The following is a 20,597-nucleotide window of genomic DNA, read 5'->3' as shown; positions in this document are numbered from 1 at the left end:
GTATAATGTGTCAGCAGTCAGTGCCGGGTGTGTTATTATTACACTGTATAAGGTGTCAGCAGTCAGTGCCGGGTGTGTTATTATTACACTGTATAATGTGTCAGCAGTCAGTGGCGGGTGTGTTATTAATACACTGTATAATGTGTCAGCAGTCAGTGCCGGGTGTGTTATTATTACACTGTATAACGTGTCAGCAGTCAGTGGCGGGAGTGTTATTATTACACTGTATAAGGTGTCAGCAGTCAGTGCCGGGTGTGTAATTATTACACTGTATAATGTGTCAACAGTCAGTGCCGGGTGTGTTATTATTATACTGTATAATGTCTCAGCAGTCAGTGCCAGGTTTGTTACCATTAGGCCTCTTTGACATGAGCAAGTTTTTCATCCGGGTGTAATGCATGAAGCAAACACATAGCATCCGGACACAATCGCAAATCGCGACTGACTGAACTTGCGTGCAAAACCGTCAGTTTTTTCCTGAATAGATCCTGACACAATCTGTATAGTTCCTGTGAAAGGGGCCTTAGGCAGAGTTCACACGGGCGAGATTTCCGCGCGGGTGCAATGCGGGAGGTGAACGCATTGCACCCGCACTGAATCTGGACCCATTCATTTCTATGGGGCTGTGCACATGAGCTGTGATTTTCACGCATCACTTATGCATTGCGTGAAAATCGCAGCATGCTCTATATTGTGCGTTTATCACGCAACGCAGGCCCCATAGAAGTGAACAAGGCTGAGTGAAAATCGCAAGCATCCGCAATCAAGTGCGGATGCGGTGCGATTTTCACGCACGTTTGCTAAGATGACAGTCTATTCATTGTATTTTTTTCCTTATAACATGGTTATAAGGGAAAATAATAGCATTCTTTAATGGTGATGGACCATGTGATTGGACCATGTGATCTGACGTCACCACAGGTCCTTTAGCTGGCAGCTCATGATTAAAGAAGTAAGAAGAGACCGGCAGCTACGCGATCAAGAGGAGAAGGTGAGTTAATTATTTTTTATTTTTTAACCCTCAATTGACCACCTACTAAGCATTCTGTATTAAAGAATGCTATTATTTTCCCTTATAACCATGTTATAAGGGAAAATAATAACATCTACACAACACCGAACCCAAACCCGAACTTCTGTGAAGAAGTTCGGGTCTAAGTACCACAGTCAGTTTTTTATCACGCACGTGCAAAACGCATTGCACCCGCGCGATAGAAACCGAACAACGGAACGCAATCGCAGTCAAAACTGACTGCAATTGGGTACCTACTCGCGCGGGTTTGCCGCAACGCATCCGGACCTTATCCGGACACGCTCGTGTGAAGTCAGCCTTATACTGTATAATGCTGTGTCCGCAGCCAATGCTGGGTGTGGTATTATTATACTGTATAATGTATTATAGTGTGGAATCATCAGCAGCGCGATCCAACTGCATCGGCTCACTTTGCTTCCATTTTTGCTAATGTGTCAGTAGTCAGTGTTGGGTGTTTTTTTTATTATACTGTATATGTATAATGTGTCAGCGACTGATGTGTTATACTGCATAGTATTGTGTGAGCAGTCAGTACCAGGTGCGTGATTATACTATATCATCTGTCAACAGTCTGTCAGATGTAGTATTATCCTACAGTAGAATTTTGTGTCAGCAGTCAGTGATTGGCGTGTTATACTGTACTGGTGTCTGAATAGTCGGTGCCCAGAGTTTTTTTTTATCATACTGTACAATGTTGTGTCAACACACAGTGTCCTGTGAATTGTGCTGATGCACTACTTTAAAGACAGAGAACACTGTGTTGTCACAGTCGTATGCTCCTACCTACACTGTGTTGTCAATGTCACACTGCTCCCTACAGTGCTGTCACTGTCACACTCCCATCTTGCACATTAAATTACAAGCTAAGCGCACAGTGTTCACTGTCAGTCCTCAAAGGTGTCCTTAGTGTTGGAGTACCTTGTCTTTTTACTGTCACACACTCCTCTTAACAGATTACTTTACAAGCAGAGTACACTATGATGTCACTGTCACACACTCCTTATAACACTGTGTCACACACTCATAACATTGTGTTGTCCCTGTCACACTTCTCTCCTCTAACACTTTGTTGTCATTGTCACACTGTACTGTCAGTGTTGCACATTCTTCTTGCACATTAAATTACAAGCAGAATACCTGTACACTGTTTCCACTGTCACACACTCCTACTAACACTGTGGTGTCAGGGTCACACACTCTTCAAACCGTGTTGTGAGTCCTACACACTCCTCCTCACAGGTTGTTGTCACTGAGTTGTAAATCTCACTCCTCAGAGTGTTGGCACTCTAACACACTCATCACACTGTGTTGTGTCACACTCCTCTTTACATTGTGTTGTCACTGTTAAGCACTGCTCATCTCACATTGTGTTGTGTCACACACTCCTCCTACTATGTTGTCATTTCTTACACACTCCTCCTCTCATGCTGTATTGTCAGTGTCACACAGTCCTCACATGTTCCCTTACAGGCGGAGTACACTGTGTTATCACTGTCACAATTCTCCTTACGGGGTGTTGTCACACACTGCATCTTTCGCACCGAGTTGTGTCACGCACTCCTCTCACCCTGTGTTGTCACTGTCACACACTCCTCTTCTCACCCTGTGTTGTCACTGTCACACTCCTCCTCTCACCCTGTGTTGTCACTGTCACACTCCTCCTCTCACCCTGTGTTGTCACTGTCACACACTCCTCCTCTCACCCTGTGTTGTCACTGTCACTCTCCTCCTCTCACCCTGTGCTGTCACTGTCACACTCCTCCTCTCACCCTGTGTTGTCTCACACACTCCTCCTCTCACCCAGTGTTGTCACTGTCACACTCCTCCTCTCACCCTGTGTTGTCACTGTCACACTCCTCCTCTCACCCTGTGTTGTCACTGTCACACTCCTCCTCTCACCCTGTGTTGTCACTGTCACGCACTCCTCCTCTCACCCTGTGTTGTCACTGTCACGCACTCCTCCTCACCCTGTGTTGTCACTGTCACGCACTCCTCCTCTCACCCTGTGTTGTCACTGTCACACACTCCTCCTCTCACCCTGTGTTGTCACTGTCACACACTCCTCCTCTCACCCCGTGTTGTCACTGTCACACTCCTCCTCTCACCCTATGTTGTCACTGTCACACTCCTCCTCTCACCCTGTGTTGTGTCACACACTCCTCCTTTCACCCTGTGTTGTCACTGTCACACTCCTCCTCTCACCCTGTGTTGTGTCACACACTCCTCCTCTCACCCTGTGTTGTGTCATACACTCCTCCTCTCACCCTGTGTTGTCACTGTCACACTCCTCCTCTCACCCTGTGTTGTGTCACACACTCCTCCTCTCACCCTGTGTTGTCACTGTCACACTCCTCCTCTCACCCTGTGTTGTCACTGTCACACACTCCTCCTCTGACCCTGTGTTGTCACTGTCACACTCCTCCTCTCACCCTGTGTTGTCACTGTCACACTCCTCCTCTCACCCTGTGTTGTCACTGTCACACTCCTCCTCTCATCCCGTGTTGTCACTGTCACACTCCTCCTCTCACCCTGTGTTGTCACTGTCACACTCCTCCTCTCACCCTGTGTTGTGTCACACACTCCTCCTCTCACCCTGTGTTGTCACTGTCACACTCCTCCTCTCACCCTGTGTTGTCACTGTCACGCACTCCTCCTCTCACCCTGTGTTGTCACTGTCACACTCCTCCTCTCACCCTGTGTTGTCACTGTCACACACTCCTTCTTTCACCCGTTGTTGTCACTGTCACACTCCTCTCACCCTGTGTTGTCACTATCACACTCCTCCTCTCACCCTGTGTTGTCACTGTCACACTCCTCCTCACCCTGTGTTGTCACTGTCACACACTCCTCCTCTCACCCTGTGTTGTCACTGTCACACACTCCTCCTCTCACCCTGTATTGTCACACACTCCTCCTCTCACCCTGTGTTGTCACTGTCACACTCCTCCTCTCACCCTGTGTTGTCACTGTCACACACTCCTCCTCTCACCCTGTGTTGTCACTGTCACACACTCCTCCTTTCACCGTGTTGTCACTGTCACACTCCTCCTCTCACCCTGTGTTGTCACTGTCACACTCCTCCTCTCACCCTGTGTTGTCACTGTCACACACTCCTCCTCTCACCCTGTATTGTCACACACTCCTCCTCTCACCCTGTGTTGTGTCACACACTCCTCTCACCCTGTGTTGTTACTGTCACACACTCCTCCTCTCACCCTGTGTTGTCACTGTCACACACTCCTCCTCTCACCCTTTGTTGTCACTGTCACACACTCCTCCTCTCACGCTGTGTTGTCACTGTCACACTCCTCCTCTCACCCTGTGTTGTCACTGTCACACTCCTCCTCTCACCCTGTGTTGTGTCACACACTCCTCCTCTTACCCTATGTTGTCACTGTCACACACTCCTCCTCTCACACTGTGTTGTCACTGTCACACTCCTCCTCTCACCCTGTGTTGTCACTGTCACACTCCTCCTCTCACCCTGTGTTGTATTATCACACACTCCTTCTCTCACCCTGTGTTGTCACTGTCATACTCCTCCTCTCACCCTGTGTTGTCACTGTCACACTCCTCCTCACCCTGTGTTGTCACTGTCACACACTCCTCCTCTCACCCTGTGTTGTCACTGTCACACACTCCTCCTCTCACCCTGTATTGTCACACACTCCTCCTCTCACCCTGTGTTGTCACTGTCACAGTCCTCCTCTCACCCTGTGTTGTCACTGTCACACACTCCTCCTCTCACCCTGTGTTGTCACTGTCACACTCCTCCTCACCCTGTGTTGTCACTGTCACACACTCCTCCTCTCACCCTGTGTTGTCACTGTCACTCTCCTCCTCTCACCCTGTGTTGTCACTGTCGGACTCCTCCTCTCACCCTGTGTTGTCACTGTCACACTCCTCCTCTCACCCTGTGTTGTCACTGTCACACTCCTCCTCTCACCCTGTGTTGTCACTGTCACACTCCTCCTCTCACCCTGTGTTGTCACTGTCACACACTCCTCCTTTCACCCTGTGTTGTCACTGTCACACACTCCTCCTTTCACCCGTTGTTGTCACTGTCACACTCCTCTCACCGTGTTGTCACTGTCACACTCCTCCTCTCACCCTGTGTTGTGTCACACACTCCTCTCACCCTGTGTTGTTACTGTCACACACTCCTCCTCTCACCCTGTGTTGTCACTGTCACACACTCCTCCTCTCACCCTTTGTTGTCACTGTCACACACTCCTCCTCTCACGCTGTGTTGTCACTGTCACACTCCTCCTCTCACGCTGTGTTGTCACTGTCACACTCCTCCTCTCACCCTGTGTTGTGTCACACACTCCTCCTCTTACCCTATGTTGTCACTGTCACACACTCCTCCTCTCACACTGTGTTGTCACTGTCACACTCCTCCTCTCACCCTGTGTTGTCACTGTCACACTCCTCCTCTCACCCTGTGTTGTATCACACACTCCTTCTCTCACCCTGTGTTGTCACTGTCACACTCCTCCTCTCACCCTGTGTTGTCACTGTCACACACTCCTCCTCTCACCCTGTGTTATCACTGTCACACTCCTCCTCTCACCCTGTGTTGTCACTGTCACACTCCTCCTCTCACCCTGTGTTGTATCACACACTCCTCCTTTCACCCTGTGTTGTCACTGTCACACTCCTCCTCTCACCCTGTGTTGTCACTGTCGGACTCCTCCTCTCACCCTGTGTTGTCACTGTCACACTCCTCCTCTCACCCTGTGTTGTCACTGTCACACTCCTCCTCTCACCCTGTGTTGTCACTGTCACACTCCTCCTCTCACCCTGTGTTGTCACTGTCACACACTCCTCCTTTCACCCTGTGTTGTCACTGTCACACACTCCTCCTTTCACCCGTTGTTGTCACTGTCACACTCCTCTCACCCTGTGTTGTCACTGTCACACTCCTCCTCTCACCCTGTGTTGTGTCACACACTCCTCTCACCCTGTGTTGTTACTGTCACACACTCCTCCTCTCACCCTGTGTTGTCACTGTCACACACTCCTCCTCTCACCCTTTGTTGTCACTGTCACACACTCCTCCTCTCACGCTGTGTTGTCACTGTCACACTCCTCCTCTCACGCTGTGTTGTCACTGTCACACTCCTCCTCTCACCCTGTGTTGTGTCACACACTCCTCCTCTTACCCTATGTTGTCACTGTCACACTCCTCCTCTCACCCTGTGTTGTATCACACACTCCTCCTTTCACCCTGTGTTGTCACTGTCACACTCCTCCTCTCACCCTGTGTTGTCACTGTCGGACTCCTCCTCTCACCCTGTGTTGTCACTGTCACACTCCTCCTCTCACCCTGTGTTGTCACTGTCACACTCCTCCTCTCACCCTGTGTTGTCACTGTCACACTCCTCCTCTCACCCTGTGTTGTCACTGTCACACACTCCTCCTTTCACCCTGTGTTGTCACTGTCACACACTCCTCCTTTCACCCGTTGTTGTCACTGTCACACTCCTCTCACCCTGTGTTGTCACTGTCACACTCCTCCTCTCACCCTGTGTTGTGTCACACACTCCTCTCACCCTGTGTTGTTACTGTCACACACTCCTCCTCTCACCCTGTGTTGTCACTGTCACACACTCCTCCTCTCACCCTTTGTTGTCACTGTCACACACTCCTCCTCTCACGCTGTGTTGTCACTGTCACACTCCTCCTCTCACGCTGTGTTGTCACTGTCACACTCCTCCTCTCACCCTGTGTTGTGTCACACACTCCTCCTCTTACCCTATGTTGTCACTGTCACACACTCCTCCTCTCACACTGTGTTGTCACTGTCACACACTCCTCCTCTCACACTGTGTTGTCACTGTCACACTCCTCCTCTCACCCTGTGTTGTCACTGTCACACTCCTCCTCACCCTGTGTTGTATCACACACTCCTTCTCTCACCCTGTGTTGTCACTGTCACACTCCTCCTCTCACCCTGTGTTGTCACTGTCACACACTCCTCCTCTCACCCTGTGTTATCACTGTCACACTCCTCCTCTCACCCTGTGTTGTCACTGTCACACTCCTCCTCTCACCCTGTGTTGTATCACACACTCCTTCTCTCACCCTGTGTTGTCACTGTCACACGCCTCCTCTCACCCTGTGTTGTCACTGTCACGCACTCCTCCTCACCCTGTGTTGTCACTGTCACACACTCCTCCTCTCACCCTGTGTTGTCACTGTCACACTCCTCCTCTCACCCTGTGTTGTCACTGTCACACACTCCTCCTCTCACCCTGTGTTGTCACTGTCACACTCCTCCTCTCACCCTGTGTTGTGTCACACACTCCTTCTCTCACCCTGTGTTGTCACTGTCACACACTCCTCCTCTCACCCTGTGTTGTCACTGTCACACTCCTCCTCTCACCCTGTGTTGTGTCACACACTCCTTCTCTCACCCTGTGTTGTCACTGTCACACACTCCTCCTCTCACCCTGTGTTGTCACTGTCACACTCCTCCTCACCCTGTGTTGTCACTGTCACACACTCCTCCTCTCACCCTGTGTTGTCACTGTCACACACTCCTCCTCTCACCCTGTATTGTCACACACTCCTCCTCTCACCCTGTGTTGTCACTGTCACAGTCCTCCTCTCACCCTGTGTTGTCACTGTCACACACTCCTCCTCTCACCCTGTGTTGTCACTGTCACACTCCTCCTCACCCTGTGTTGTCACTGTCACACACTCCTCCTCTCACCCTGTGTTGTCACTGTCACTCTCCTCCTCTCACCCTGTGTTGTCACTGTCGGACTCCTCCTCTCACCCTGTGTTGTCACTGTCACACTCCTCCTCTCACCCTGTGTTGTCACTGTCACACTCCTCCTCTCACCCTGTGTTGTCACTGTCACACTCCTCCTCTCACCCTGTGTTGTCACTGTCACACACTCCTCCTTTCACCCTGTGTTGTCACTGTCACACACTCCTCCTTTCACCCGTTGTTGTCACTGTCACACTCCTCTCACCGTGTTGTCACTGTCACACTCCTCCTCTCACCCTGTGTTGTGTCACACACTCCTCTCACCCTGTGTTGTTACTGTCACACACTCCTCCTCTCACCCTGTGTTGTCACTGTCACACACTCCTCCTCTCACCCTTTGTTGTCACTGTCACACACTCCTCCTCTCACGCTGTGTTGTCACTGTCACACTCCTCCTCTCACGCTGTGTTGTCACTGTCACACTCCTCCTCTCACCCTGTGTTGTGTCACACACTCCTCCTCTTACCCTATGTTGTCACTGTCACACACTCCTCCTCTCACACTGTGTTGTCACTGTCACACTCCTCCTCTCACCCTGTGTTGTCACTGTCACACTCCTCCTCTCACCCTGTGTTGTATCACACACTCCTTCTCTCACCCTGTGTTGTCACTGTCACACTCCTCCTCTCACCCTGTGTTGTCACTGTCACACACTCCTCCTCTCACCCTGTGTTGTCACTGTCACACTCCTCCTCTCACCCTGTGTTGTCACTGTCACACTCCTCCTCTCACCCTGTGTTGTATCACACACTCCTCCTTTCACCCTGTGTTGTCACTGTCACACTCCTCCTCTCACCCTGTGTTGTCACTGTCGGACTCCTCCTCTCACCCTGTGTTGTCACTGTCACACTCCTCCTCTCACCCTGTGTTGTCACTGTCACACTCCTCCTCTCACCCTGTGTTGTCACTGTCACACTCCTCCTCTCACCCTGTGTTGTCACTGTCACACACTCCTCCTCTCACCCTGTGTTGTCACTGTCACACACTCCTCCTTTCACCCTGTGTTGTCACTGTCACACACTCCTCCTTTCACCCGTTGTTGTCACTGTCACACTCCTCTCACCCTGTGTTGTCACTGTCACACTCCTCCTCTCACCCTGTGTTGTGTCACACACTCCTCTCACCCTGTGTTGTTACTGTCACACACTCCTCCTCTCACCCTGTGTTGTCACTGTCACACACTCCTCCTCTCACCCTTTGTTGTCACTGTCACACACTCCTCCTCTCACGCTGTGTTGTCACTGTCACACTCCTCCTCTCACGCTGTGTTGTCACTGTCACACTCCTCCTCTCACCCTGTGTTGTGTCACACACTCCTCCTCTTACCCTATGTTGTCACTGTCACACACTCCTCCTCTCACACTGTGTTGTCACTGTCACACACTCCTCCTCTCACCCTGTGTTGTCACTGTCACACTCCTCCTCACCCTGTGTTGTATCACACACTCCTTCTCTCACCCTGTGTTGTCACTGTCACACTCCTCCTCTCACCCTGTGTTGTCACTGTCACACACTCCTCCTCTCACCCTGTGTTATCACTGTCACACTCCTCCTCTCACCCTGTGTTGTCACTGTCACACTCCTCCTCTCACCCTGTGTTGTATCACACACTCCTTCTCTCACCCTGTGTTGTCACTGTCACACTCCTCCTCTCACCCTGTGTTGTCACTGTCACGCACTCCTCCTCACCCTGTGTTGTCACTGTCACACACTCCTCCTCTCACCCTGTGTTGTCACTGTCACACTCCTCCTCTCACCCTGTGTTGTCACTGTCACACACTCCTCCTCTCACCCTGTGTTGTCACTGTCACACTCCTCCTCTCACCCTGTGTTGTGTCACACACTCCTTCTCTCACCCTGTGTTGTCACTGTCACACACTCCTCCTCTCACCCTGTGTTGTCACTGTCACACTCCTCCTCTCACCCTGTGTTGTGTCACACACTCCTTCTCTCACCCTGTGTTGTCACTGTCACACACTCCTCCTCTCACCCTGTGTTGTCACTGTCACACTCCTCCTCACCCTGTGTTGTCACTGTCACACACTCCTCCTCTCACCCTGTGTTGTCACTGTCACACACTCCTCCTCTCACCCTGTATTGTCACACACTCCTCCTCTCACCCTGTGTTGTCACTGTCACAGTCCTCCTCTCACCCTGTGTTGTCACTGTCACACACTCCTCCTCTCACCCTGTGTTGTCACTGTCACACTCCTCCTCACCCTGTGTTGTCACTGTCACACACTCCTCCTCTCACCCTGTGTTGTCACTGTCACTCTCCTCCTCTCACCCTGTGTTGTCACTGTCACACTCCTCCTCACCCTGTGTTGTCACTGTCACACACTCCTCCTCTCACCCTGTGTTGTCACTGTCACACACTCCTCCTCTCACCCTGTATTGTCACACACTCCTCCTCTCACCCTGTGTTGTCACTGTCACAGTCCTCCTCTCACCCTGTGTTGTCACTGTCACACACTCCTCCTCTCACCCTGTGTTGTCACTGTCACACTCCTCCTCACCCTGTGTTGTCACTGTCACACACTCCTCCTCTCACCCTGTGTTGTCACTGTCACTCTCCTCCTCTCACCCTGTGTTGTCACTGTCGGACTCCTCCTCTCACCCTGTGTTGTCACTGTCACACCCCTCCTCTCACCCTGTGTTGTCACTGTCACACTCCTCCTCTCACCCTGTGTTGTCACTGTCACACTCCTCCTCTCACCCTGTGTTGTCACTGTCACACACTCCTCCTTTCACCCTGTGTTGTCACTGTCACACACTCCTCCTTTCACCCGTTGTTGTCACTGTCACACTCCTCTCACCGTGTTGTCACTGTCACACTCCTCCTCTCACCCTGTGTTGTGTCACACACTCCTCTCACCCTGTGTTGTTACTGTCACACACTCCTCCTCTCACCCTGTGTTGTCACTGTCACACACTCCTCCTCTCACCCTTTGTTGTCACTGTCACACACTCCTCCTCTCACACTGTGTTGTCACTGTCACACTCCTCCTCTCACGCTGTGTTGTCACTGTCACACTCCTCCTCTCACCCTGTGTTGTGTCACACACTCCTCCTCTTACCCTATGTTGTCACTGTCACACACTCCTCCTCTCACACTGTGTTGTCACTGTCACACTCCTCCTCTCACCCTGTGTTGTCACTGTCACACTCCTCCTCTCACCCTGTGTTGTATCACACACTCCTTCTCTCACCCTGTGTTGTCACTGTCACACTCCTCCTCTCACCCTGTGTTGTCACTGTCACACACTCCTCCTCTCACCCTGTGTTATCACTGTCACACTCCTCCTCTCACCCTGTGTTGTCACTGTCACACTCCTCCTCTCACCCTGTGTTGTATCACACACTCCTCCTTTCACCCTGTGTTGTCACTGTCACACTCCTCCTCTTACCCTGTGTTGTCACTGTCGGACTCCTCCTCTCACCCTGTGTTGTCACTGTCACACTCCTCCTCTCACCCTGTGTTGTCACTGTCACACTCCTCCTCTCACCCTGTGTTGTCACTGTCACACTCCTCCTCTCACCCTGTGTTGTCACTGTCACACACTCCTCCTTTCACCCTGTGTTGTCACTGTCACACACTCCTCCTTTCACCCGTTGTTGTCACTGTCACACTCCTCTCACCCTGTGTTGTCACTGTCACACTCCTCCTCTCACCCTGTGTTGTGTCACACACTCCTCTCACCCTGTGTTGTTACTGTCACACACTCCTCCTCTCACCCTGTGTTGTCACTGTCACACACTCCTCCTCTCACCCTTTGTTGTCACTGTCACACACTCCTCCTCTCACGCTGTGTTGTCACTGTCACACTCCTCCTCTCACGCTGTGTTGTCACTGTCACACTCCTCCTCTCACCCTGTGTTGTGTCACACACTCCTCCTCTTACCCTATGTTGTCACTGTCACACACTCCTCCTCTCACACTGTGTTGTCACTGTCACACTCCTCCTCTCACCCTGTGTTGTCACTGTCACACTCCTCCTCACCCTGTGTTGTATCACACACTCCTTCTCTCACCCTGTGTTGTCACTGTCACACACTCCTCCTCTCACCCTGTGTTGTCACTGTCACACACTCCTCCTCTCACCCTGTGTTGTCACTGTCACACTCCTCCTCTCACCCTGTGTTGTCACTGTCACACACTCCTCCTCTCACCCTGTGTTGTGTCACACACTCCTTCTCTCACCCTGTGTTGTCACTGTCACACACTCCTCCTCTCACCCTGTGTTGTCACTGTCACACACTCCTCCTCTCACCCTGTGTTGTCACTGTCACGCACTCCTCCTCACCCTGTGTTGTCACTGTCACACACTCCTCCTCTCACCCTGTGTTGTCACTGTCACACTCCTCCTCTCACCCTGTGTTGTGTCACACACTCCTCACACGTTACCTTACAGGCGGAGTACACTCCGAGTTTCTCCAGTTTCTTGGCCCGTGGAGCTGAGCGGTGCTGCCCCTTCTTGGCGGCGATTCTTAGCGGTACAGCTCCAGCACCTCCCAATACTGGACTCTCCGCTCCCCGGGCTGCTCCTCCGGCTGCAACCGTAGCCGCTGCTGCCGCCGCTACCACAACGGCCGGAGAACCTTGGGGTGCCGCACTGCCCACCACCGAGCCTCCGTCTGCAGCCGCCTCGGACATTGCAGGAGCCCTGGAGCCTGCCCGGGGAGAAGAATGCCCCCTAGCCTCCTCCGGTGCACAGATCCCTGGGCGAGGTGACGAGATCTGCAGCCGTTCCCCCAGCAGGGAGGCAGCTGGAGCACATCACCGCCTCCCCTGCCTCTCTCCTCCTCCTTCCTCCCTCCTGTCCACTTCCATGGCTGCTGCTGTCAGGTCGCGCCGGCCGCTGCTCCGTGTAACCATCCCCCGCGAGCTCGGCTCGGTCTGTGGCCCTGGTGGAGGAGCCGACCTGACTATTCCCATCTTCTTCAAGGGGAAGTGTGGGAGGCGGGGCCCCTGCTGTATGCTCCGATAATTCTAAACTAGGGGGCGCTAGAATCCTCGCTACCCTGTATACCCCTCAGCTGTTCAGTGGGTAAGGGTGCCACAGGCTGTCTTATGGAATGAGGGGGTTTGGGTAGGATGTCATGCGTTTTTTTGGTCGCACAATGTTTTTCAGTCTTGTTTTCCTATAGAGAAGTCTATTAGAAATCATCTGAAAAAACGCAACACCCACAGCTGTTCCAGAATTAGCCCAGGGAGCCAGGGACAGCTTTACACAAAATGTGGCCCCGGGCAAAAACAAAAGTGGGCCCCCAAATCTTGCAAAAGTGTACCAAGGACAGTTACATTCTGTCGATTCTGGCCCTCCCTCACAGATTTACACCCCATAAGACCCCCCAAACACAGACCTGCACCTCATGTCCCCCAGAACACAGCACATGCCCCCTCCTCACAGATTTACACCCTATAAAGCCCCCACACACAGATCTCCGCCCTCCACCCACCCAAGAGCTCCAGTGTCCGCCACAGAAAGAAAGCTCTGTCCTAGACACATTTGGTCATGTGACCATTAACCCCTTCCCGACATCCGCCATACGTGTACGGCACATGTCGGGTCTTTAAAGATGGTGCCCGCTCTGGAGTAAAGCGGGCGCCATAGCAACCGTGTGCCTGCATTTCATACAGCGGGCAACCGCGGCCAATGTCTGTGATCTGCGGTACTGCTGACCTGGGACATTTAACCACTCAAATGTCACCACGGCATCTGAGAGTGTTAAAAACCGGAAGCGCACGCTTCCAGTTCAGGCGCTCTTTTTCCCGGGAGAGATCGGGTAAAGCACCCTTTTTTAATAATGAGCCCCAGACTGTGCTAGGCTTCCAGGCTCATTTTTAGTATATCCCAGTTCACGCCACTAGGTGGCAGCATTGAACTGTGATATAGTGATTTCTATACAGAATATGGCCGCATCCGAGCCACATGGGGCCGCAAAAGATGCGGACATCACTTTGTGTACTGTCCGCATCCATGGCCCCGCAAAAAAAAAAAAAGACCATGTCCTATTCTTGTCCGTTTTGCATTTCTACTATGGGCGGTCCGTTCCGTTCCGCAAATTGCGGGAACGCACACGAGAGGAATCCGTGTTTTGCAGACCGCAAAACACGGCGCGGTCCTGTGCATGTAGCCTTATGGAGCCATTTCCATTATTCTGTATAAGTTGTTGATTGCAAGTTGTGGTCCACTTAGGGACCTAACAAAAAGTAAAAAAAAAGTTTTGAAAAAATAAAAAAAGAATATAAAAAATTCAAATCACCCCCCTTTCCCTAAAATAAAAAATAAATAATTAAAAACACCATGGGCATCATTGAATGCGTAAACGCCCATACTATTCAAATATAAAAGAAGTTAGCCCATACAGGTGATTGGCGTCACGGAAAAAAAAAATGGCTGATTCGCCGTTTTGTAATCACTTTACCTCCCAAGAAAATGGAATAAAAAGCTATCAAAAAGTCATACACACCCCAAAATGGTATTGTCAAAAACGACTGATCGTCCTGCAAAAACTATCTCCCGCACATTTCAGTAGACGTAACTATAAAAAACGGAAAATCGCCACATCAGGAAAGGGTTAAGGAGCATGCGACCAACAACGTCGCAAACCTCCTTCTAGCAAATCCATTCTAGCTTCTACCCTAGAAGGGGGAGGCGGCACCAGGTTCGCTCTCCTCACAGAGCGCCCTGACGTTTTGAGCACTGACTGAGGCTGAGCGGGCCTATAGAGGTCCTGAGCGGGGGGGGGGGGGCCGGGGGGGGGGCAGTTCTGTTAGGGTTGTCACCTTTCCCAACAAAAAATGCCGGCCAAGTTTACACATGACTTTAACACGAGTGCTATTTCATCATATTTTTTTTTTCTCCTTTCTTTTCCCAATAATATCAAACTTTTGGGTTAAGATTTTTAGCCATGATATATCTACAGTATTTAAACATTGAGCTCTATAGCTCAGTGGTTAAGTCTCTTGCCTTTAATATGGATGGTTGTGAGTTCCCATCCTGGCAGAAACTATTTAAAAATACAGGCTAAATAAAACCTAAATACATAGGGTGTCCCCAAGAACACTTACAATGCTTGGGCATACCCCCCTCATCTTCATAGCAGTGACTCCATATATGGAGTTAAAGCGGGGACTCCCAGAAGCCCTAACTCCATATATGGGCATAGAGCAAGGACTCGCAAGCCATATATGGAGTCAGAGCAGAGAGACTCCAGACTATCTGTCAACTTGCTGTCTTACCTCACTAAGGGTGGGTTCACACTAGCGTGATAAGACGGAAGGACGGATCCGTTTTGCTGCCCATAGACTTGCATTATGACGGAATGCAAAACGGACGCCTTTAAAAGGCATTCCGTTTGTTCTCCGTCCTAATAGAAGTCTATGGGAACTAAAATGGATCCCGTTCTGGTTCCCGTTATTCCAGATGGAAAACAAAGTTCTGCCCACAGGACTTTGTTTTCCGTCTTGCATAACGGGACCCAGACGGATCCGTTATGTTTTCCCATAGACTTCTATTAGGACGGAGCAAAACAAAATGCCTTTTAAAGGCTTCCGTTTTTCATTCCATCCTATGGATTCCGTTATATTCCGTTATAACCCTGTTATAAAGGAAAGCCATAACGGACTCCATAACGCTAGTGTGCACCCATCCTAACAGGGACCTGAACAGTGCTGAAGTAGGGGGCCCCTTAGACCATGGGGGCCCTGGGCAATTGCCTAGTTTGGAGCTATTCATTGTGTACGATTTTGGTTCTGTTTTTGAGGGTTTTTCACAAAGGTATAAGATATCGCTGGAATGTGCCAACATGCAGTATACTGGCCAATGTGGTCCACCTCCCACCATGGGCCTAGTATGGGCCCCCATTCCTTTGAGGCCTCTGACTAATGTACTTATTGTCTAATAAGTTAAAGGGGTTTACCAGGACTTACTCAGTGATCCTTATGAGAGGTCTTAAGTATCAGATTGGCGGGCTACCCAGAATCAGACCCCGGACCTACAAGGTTCCGTTCACAGGGTAGTGCCAGGGTCTGGTTACTGCAGCCCCGCTCCCATTCAAGTGGCAGAGCTGTGTAGTTTCAGAGCCTGATTCTGGCCCCGGAGCTGTTCGGTGCTGGGAGATAGACCCCCGCAGACCTGATATTGATGACCTATCCAACAACATTGAGGAACAGCATTCATACACAGTGGAACAAATAGTCCTACACAGTGATTAGCACGCCTCCCTGTATGAGTGTGCATACATAAATAGATGTCCATCAATGAGTAGGACCGCCCACTGGACTCATAAGCATAGAAAGAGCTTGGATTTTTACCCCTTAGTGACTCCCAATACGTCTTTTCACAGCAGTCACTAAGGGGCCTTAGGCTAGGCCATAGCCTTTTTAGCGGGGCATGAGAGCCAGGCTCCTGCTGTAACGGCCCATATAGGCAGAAGTGCCGATCAGGGCCATTTAATCCCTTAGATGCTGCGGTCAATAGCGACCGCAGTATCTAAGGGGTTATAGAGGGCAGGGGTGGATTGGCCATAGACTCAGGGGCGGATTAAGTGCATGATGTGATGGGCCCGGGGCTGTCTACCCAACTCAGGCCCCTCCCTCAATTTTAGTTTAGTTTTTTTTTCTATCTGAAAAGCCTGTGGTGCTTCGTGAACGGCACAGTCTCTTCCTTGGCCATATGACATCACATTCATCGTTCACGTGGCCTAGGTGCAGCTCTGTCCCATCCGAGAGATTGGGGCTGAGCTGCAATACCAAGCGCAGTGCTATCAAATGGACAGAGCTGTGCTTGGTAACTAACAAAGAGGCTGCGGCAGCGCGGTGCTCACTGGAACATCACAGTCTCTTCAGACAGCTGATTGGCTGGGGTGCCAGGAGTCGGACCCCCAACAATCTCATGTTGATGACCTATCCTGAGGTTAGGCCATCAATATATAAATCCCAGAGAACCCTTTTACATTATGTTATCTGTAGTGTTACATAGGACTGCAAAAATACCAAGGAGCCATTGACTCCTAAACTGAAAAATTTAGGAGCCAAATTAAAAATTTTGGTGCCAAATTTAAAATGCATAAATTATAATAAAAAAAAGACGCAGCTCACATTAGTGAGCCAGCATTAAATATAGTAGAATACATCACCACATACCTCTTACTTCCAGCGACATCTCCTGTCATGTAGACCTTCTCTTTCCTCTTCTCCTCCGTTTGACCCAGAACGTCATATTAGATTTCTCATAATTGGGGTCATTTATCAAACTGGTATAATGTATAATGTACAACTGGCTTAATTGTCCATAGCAACCAATCAGATTCCACCTTTTATTTTACAAAGAAGCTGTCAAAAATGAAAGGTGGAATCTGGTTGCTAAGGGCAACTAAGTCAGTTCAACTTTACACCAGTTTGATAAATGACTCCCAAATGTCCCTATGGTGTCTACAGCAATTATATTGTCCCCTAGAGTACCCCCAGTAATAATAACATCCTATATTGTGCTCCAGGTAATAATGCCTGTATAGTGTCCCTGAAAAATAATATCCCCTAATATGTCCATGTAATAGAAATGCCCCTATTATAGTTCCTCCCCAATAGAAACGTCCCCCACACTACCCCCATATAGTAGTTTGCCCCAACACAGTAATTTTCCCCACACTGCCCCCACAGTAGTAATTTGCCCCATACTGCCCCCACAGTAGTAATTGTCTCCCACACTGCCCTGAAGGTAGTAATTGTCTCCCACACTGCCCCACAGTAGTAATTTTTCCCACACTGCCCCCACAGTAGTAATTTGCCCCATACTACCCCCACAGTAGTAATTGTCTCCCACACTGCCCCCAAGATAGTAATTGTCTCCCACACTGCCCCACAGTAGTAATTTTTCCCACACGGCCCCCACAGTAGTAGTTTTCCCCCACACTGCCCCATTGTAAGAATTTTCCCCTACACTGCCCCCACAGTAGTAATTTTCCCCACACTGCCCCCACAGTAGTAATTTTCCCCACACTGCCCCCACAGTAGTAATTTTCCCCACACGGCCCACAGTAGTAATTTTCCCCACACGGCCCACAGTAGTAATTTTCCCCACACTGCCCCACAGTAGTAATTTTCTCCCACACTGCCTCCACAGTAGTAATTTTCTCCCACACTGCCCCACAGTAGTAATTTTCCCCCACAGTGCCCCCACAGTAGTAATTTTCTCCCACACTGCCTCCACAGTAGTAATTTTCCCCACACGGCCCCACAGTAGTAATATTCCCCCACACTGCCCCCACAGTAGTAATTTTCCCCACACTGCCCCCACAGTAGTAATTTTCCCCACACTGCCCCCACAGTAGTAATTTTCCCCACACTGCCCCCACAGTAGTAATATTCCCCCACACTGCCCCCACAGTAGTAATTTTCCCCCACACAGCCCCACAGTAGTAATTTTCCCCACACTGCCCCCACAGTAGTAATTTACTCCCACACTGCCCCCACAGTAGTAATTTTCCCCACACTGCCCCCACAGTAGTAATTTTCCCCACACTGCCTCCACAGTAGTAATTTTCCCCCACAATGCCCCATGTAGTAGTTTGCTCCCCATGTAGTAATTTGCCCCCACCGTCCCTTCATTAATATCCTCCTGTGCCCCCCAGTAATATCCCCCAAAGTTGGCACACAAAAAAATAAATAAAAGCGAATACTTACCTGTGTCCCAGACTCCTGGCGCTCGCTCGTAGATAGTAGGCAGGCATGCACACGTCACTATGCTGCGTCCCAGCACAGGCGCGTGATGACATCCTCACACCTGCCTGCGCCGAGATTTTACTACCACATAAGCTTCAGGCCTACTAGGCCTGAAGCCTATAGCAGTGATCGGTGGGGCAGAGAACTATGCGCTCCCATGCCCCGCCGTAGTTTGTGGGCATTTGGGCCGGCGTTGGGCCCCCCAGCGATGCCGGGCCAGGGGCTGCCGAGCGAAACATCTGTCAATTTGGACCCGTCTACAACATGGGGCCACTTTTATATTTTTTTCCAGCGCCGCTTTTAGTTCCCAATCCGCCCCTGACAGAGGGATTAGACTCCCATTAGCACCCTACAAATGCGATAGTAGGGTGCCTAATGAAGGCCCAGGCCTGCCTTCAGTGTATTGGTAGCAGCCTGTACCTCTCTGGCGCAGCCTGCTGGTGGATGACAGTATAGCGCTGACAAAATAATAGTGCAAAAACATTTTCTTTTTTTTTTCTTTTTTTTAAAAGGGTTTTATTATGCAAAAGAAGTAAAATATATTTGGTATTGCTGTAATTGTACTGACCAAGAGAATAAGCTTATTGTGTTATTTATGCCGAAAAATGAATGCTGCAAAATTTATAATGTTAAAACTCAATTGCGGTATTTCAGTTTTTTCCTATCCCCCTAAGGCCTCTTTCACACTTGCGTTGTCCGGATCCGGCGTGTACTCCACTTGCCGGAATTACACCCCGGATCCGGAAAAACGCAAGTGTACTGAAAGCATTTGAAGACGGATCCGTCTTCAAAATGCGTTCAGTGTTACTATGGCAGCCAGGACGCTATTAAAGTCCTGGTTGCCATAGTAGGAGCGAGGGAGCGGTATATTTACAGTCCGTGTGGCTCCCCGGGGCGCTCCAGAATGACGTCAGAGCGCCCCATGCGCATGGATGACGTGCCATGCGATCACGTGATCCATGCGCTTGGGGCGCCCTGACGTCACTCTGGAGCGCCCGGGGAGCCGCACGGACGGTAAGTATGCTGCTCCCCCGCTCCCCGCTACACTTTACCATGGCTGCCAGGACTTTAGCGTCCCGGCAGCCATGGTAACCATTCAGAAAAAGCTAAATATCGGGTACGGCAATGCGCCGAAACGACGTTTAGCTTAAGGCCGGATCCGGATCAATGCCTTTCAATGGGCATTAATTCCGGATCCGGCCTTGCGGCAAGTGTTCAGGATTTTTGGCCGGAGCAAAAAGCGCAGCATGCTGCGGTATTTTCTCCGGCCAAAAAACGTTCCGTTCCGGAACTGAAGACATCCTGATGCATCCTGAACGGATTTCACTCCATTCAGAATGCATTAGGATAAAACTGATCAGGATTCTTCCGGCATAGAGCCCCGACGACGGAACTCTATGCCGGAAGAAAAGAACGCAAGTGTGAAAGAGCCCTAAAAGAGTTAATAAAATGAATCAGTAAGTTATGTGTTCCCCAAAAATGATGCTGTTAAAAACTACAACTTTTCCCGCAAAAAACAAGCCTTCATACGACTATCGACGGAAAAATATTTTAAAAAAGTAGTTACTATTGGTATGTAACAATAAAAAAAGTTGTTTGGTCACTAAGGCCCCTTTCACACGGGTGAGAATTGCGCGCCGGTGCAATGCGTGAGGTGAACGCATTGCACCCGCACTGACTCCGGACCCATTCACTTCAATGGGGCTGTGCACATGAGCGGAGATTTTCACGCATCACTTGTGCGTTGTGCGAAAATCGCAGCATGCTCTATATTGTGCGTTTTTCACGCAACGCAGGCCCCATAGAAGCAAGCATCCGCAAGCATTGTTGCTAGGTGACGATCGGGATGGGGACCCGATCTTTATTATTTTCCCTTATAACATGGTTATAAGAGAAAATACTAGCATTCTTAATACAGAATGCTAAGTAAATTAGGGATGGAGGGGTAAAAAAAAATAAAAATAAAAATTAAACTCACCTCATCCATTTGTTTGCGCAGCCCGGCTTGTCTTTTTTCTTCTTCTTTGAGGACCTGGGAGAAAATAACCTTTGGTGAC

At 50.2% G+C, this 20,597-nt stretch overlaps 1 protein-coding gene across 2 annotated transcripts in view; it reads right to left on the bottom strand.

Moving 5' to 3' along the window:
* Window positions 1–12,687, bottom strand: part of KAT2B (lysine acetyltransferase 2B) — a 131,743-nt gene extending 119,056 nt beyond the window's left edge. The window contains exon 1 of one of the 2 annotated variants that reach the window (XM_040433003.1): window positions 12,217–12,687. In XM_040433003.1, coding sequence (XP_040288937.1) covers window positions 12,217–12,465 — 249 coding nt within the window. In that variant the 5' untranslated portion in view covers window positions 12,466–12,687. The remainder of the gene's footprint in view (window positions 1–12,216) is intronic. The other variant, XM_040433004.1, reaches the window with a different exon arrangement.
* Window positions 12,688–20,597: the final 7,910 nt, after the last annotated feature.

The sequence above is a fragment of the Bufo bufo genome, chromosome 5, assembly GCF_905171765.1.
Source record: "Bufo bufo chromosome 5, aBufBuf1.1, whole genome shotgun sequence".
NCBI classification, from domain to species: Eukaryota; Metazoa; Chordata; class Amphibia; order Anura; family Bufonidae; genus Bufo; species Bufo bufo.
The sequence above is the reverse complement of the archived record's forward strand: the minus strand, read 5'-3'. Positions and strand labels throughout refer to the sequence as shown.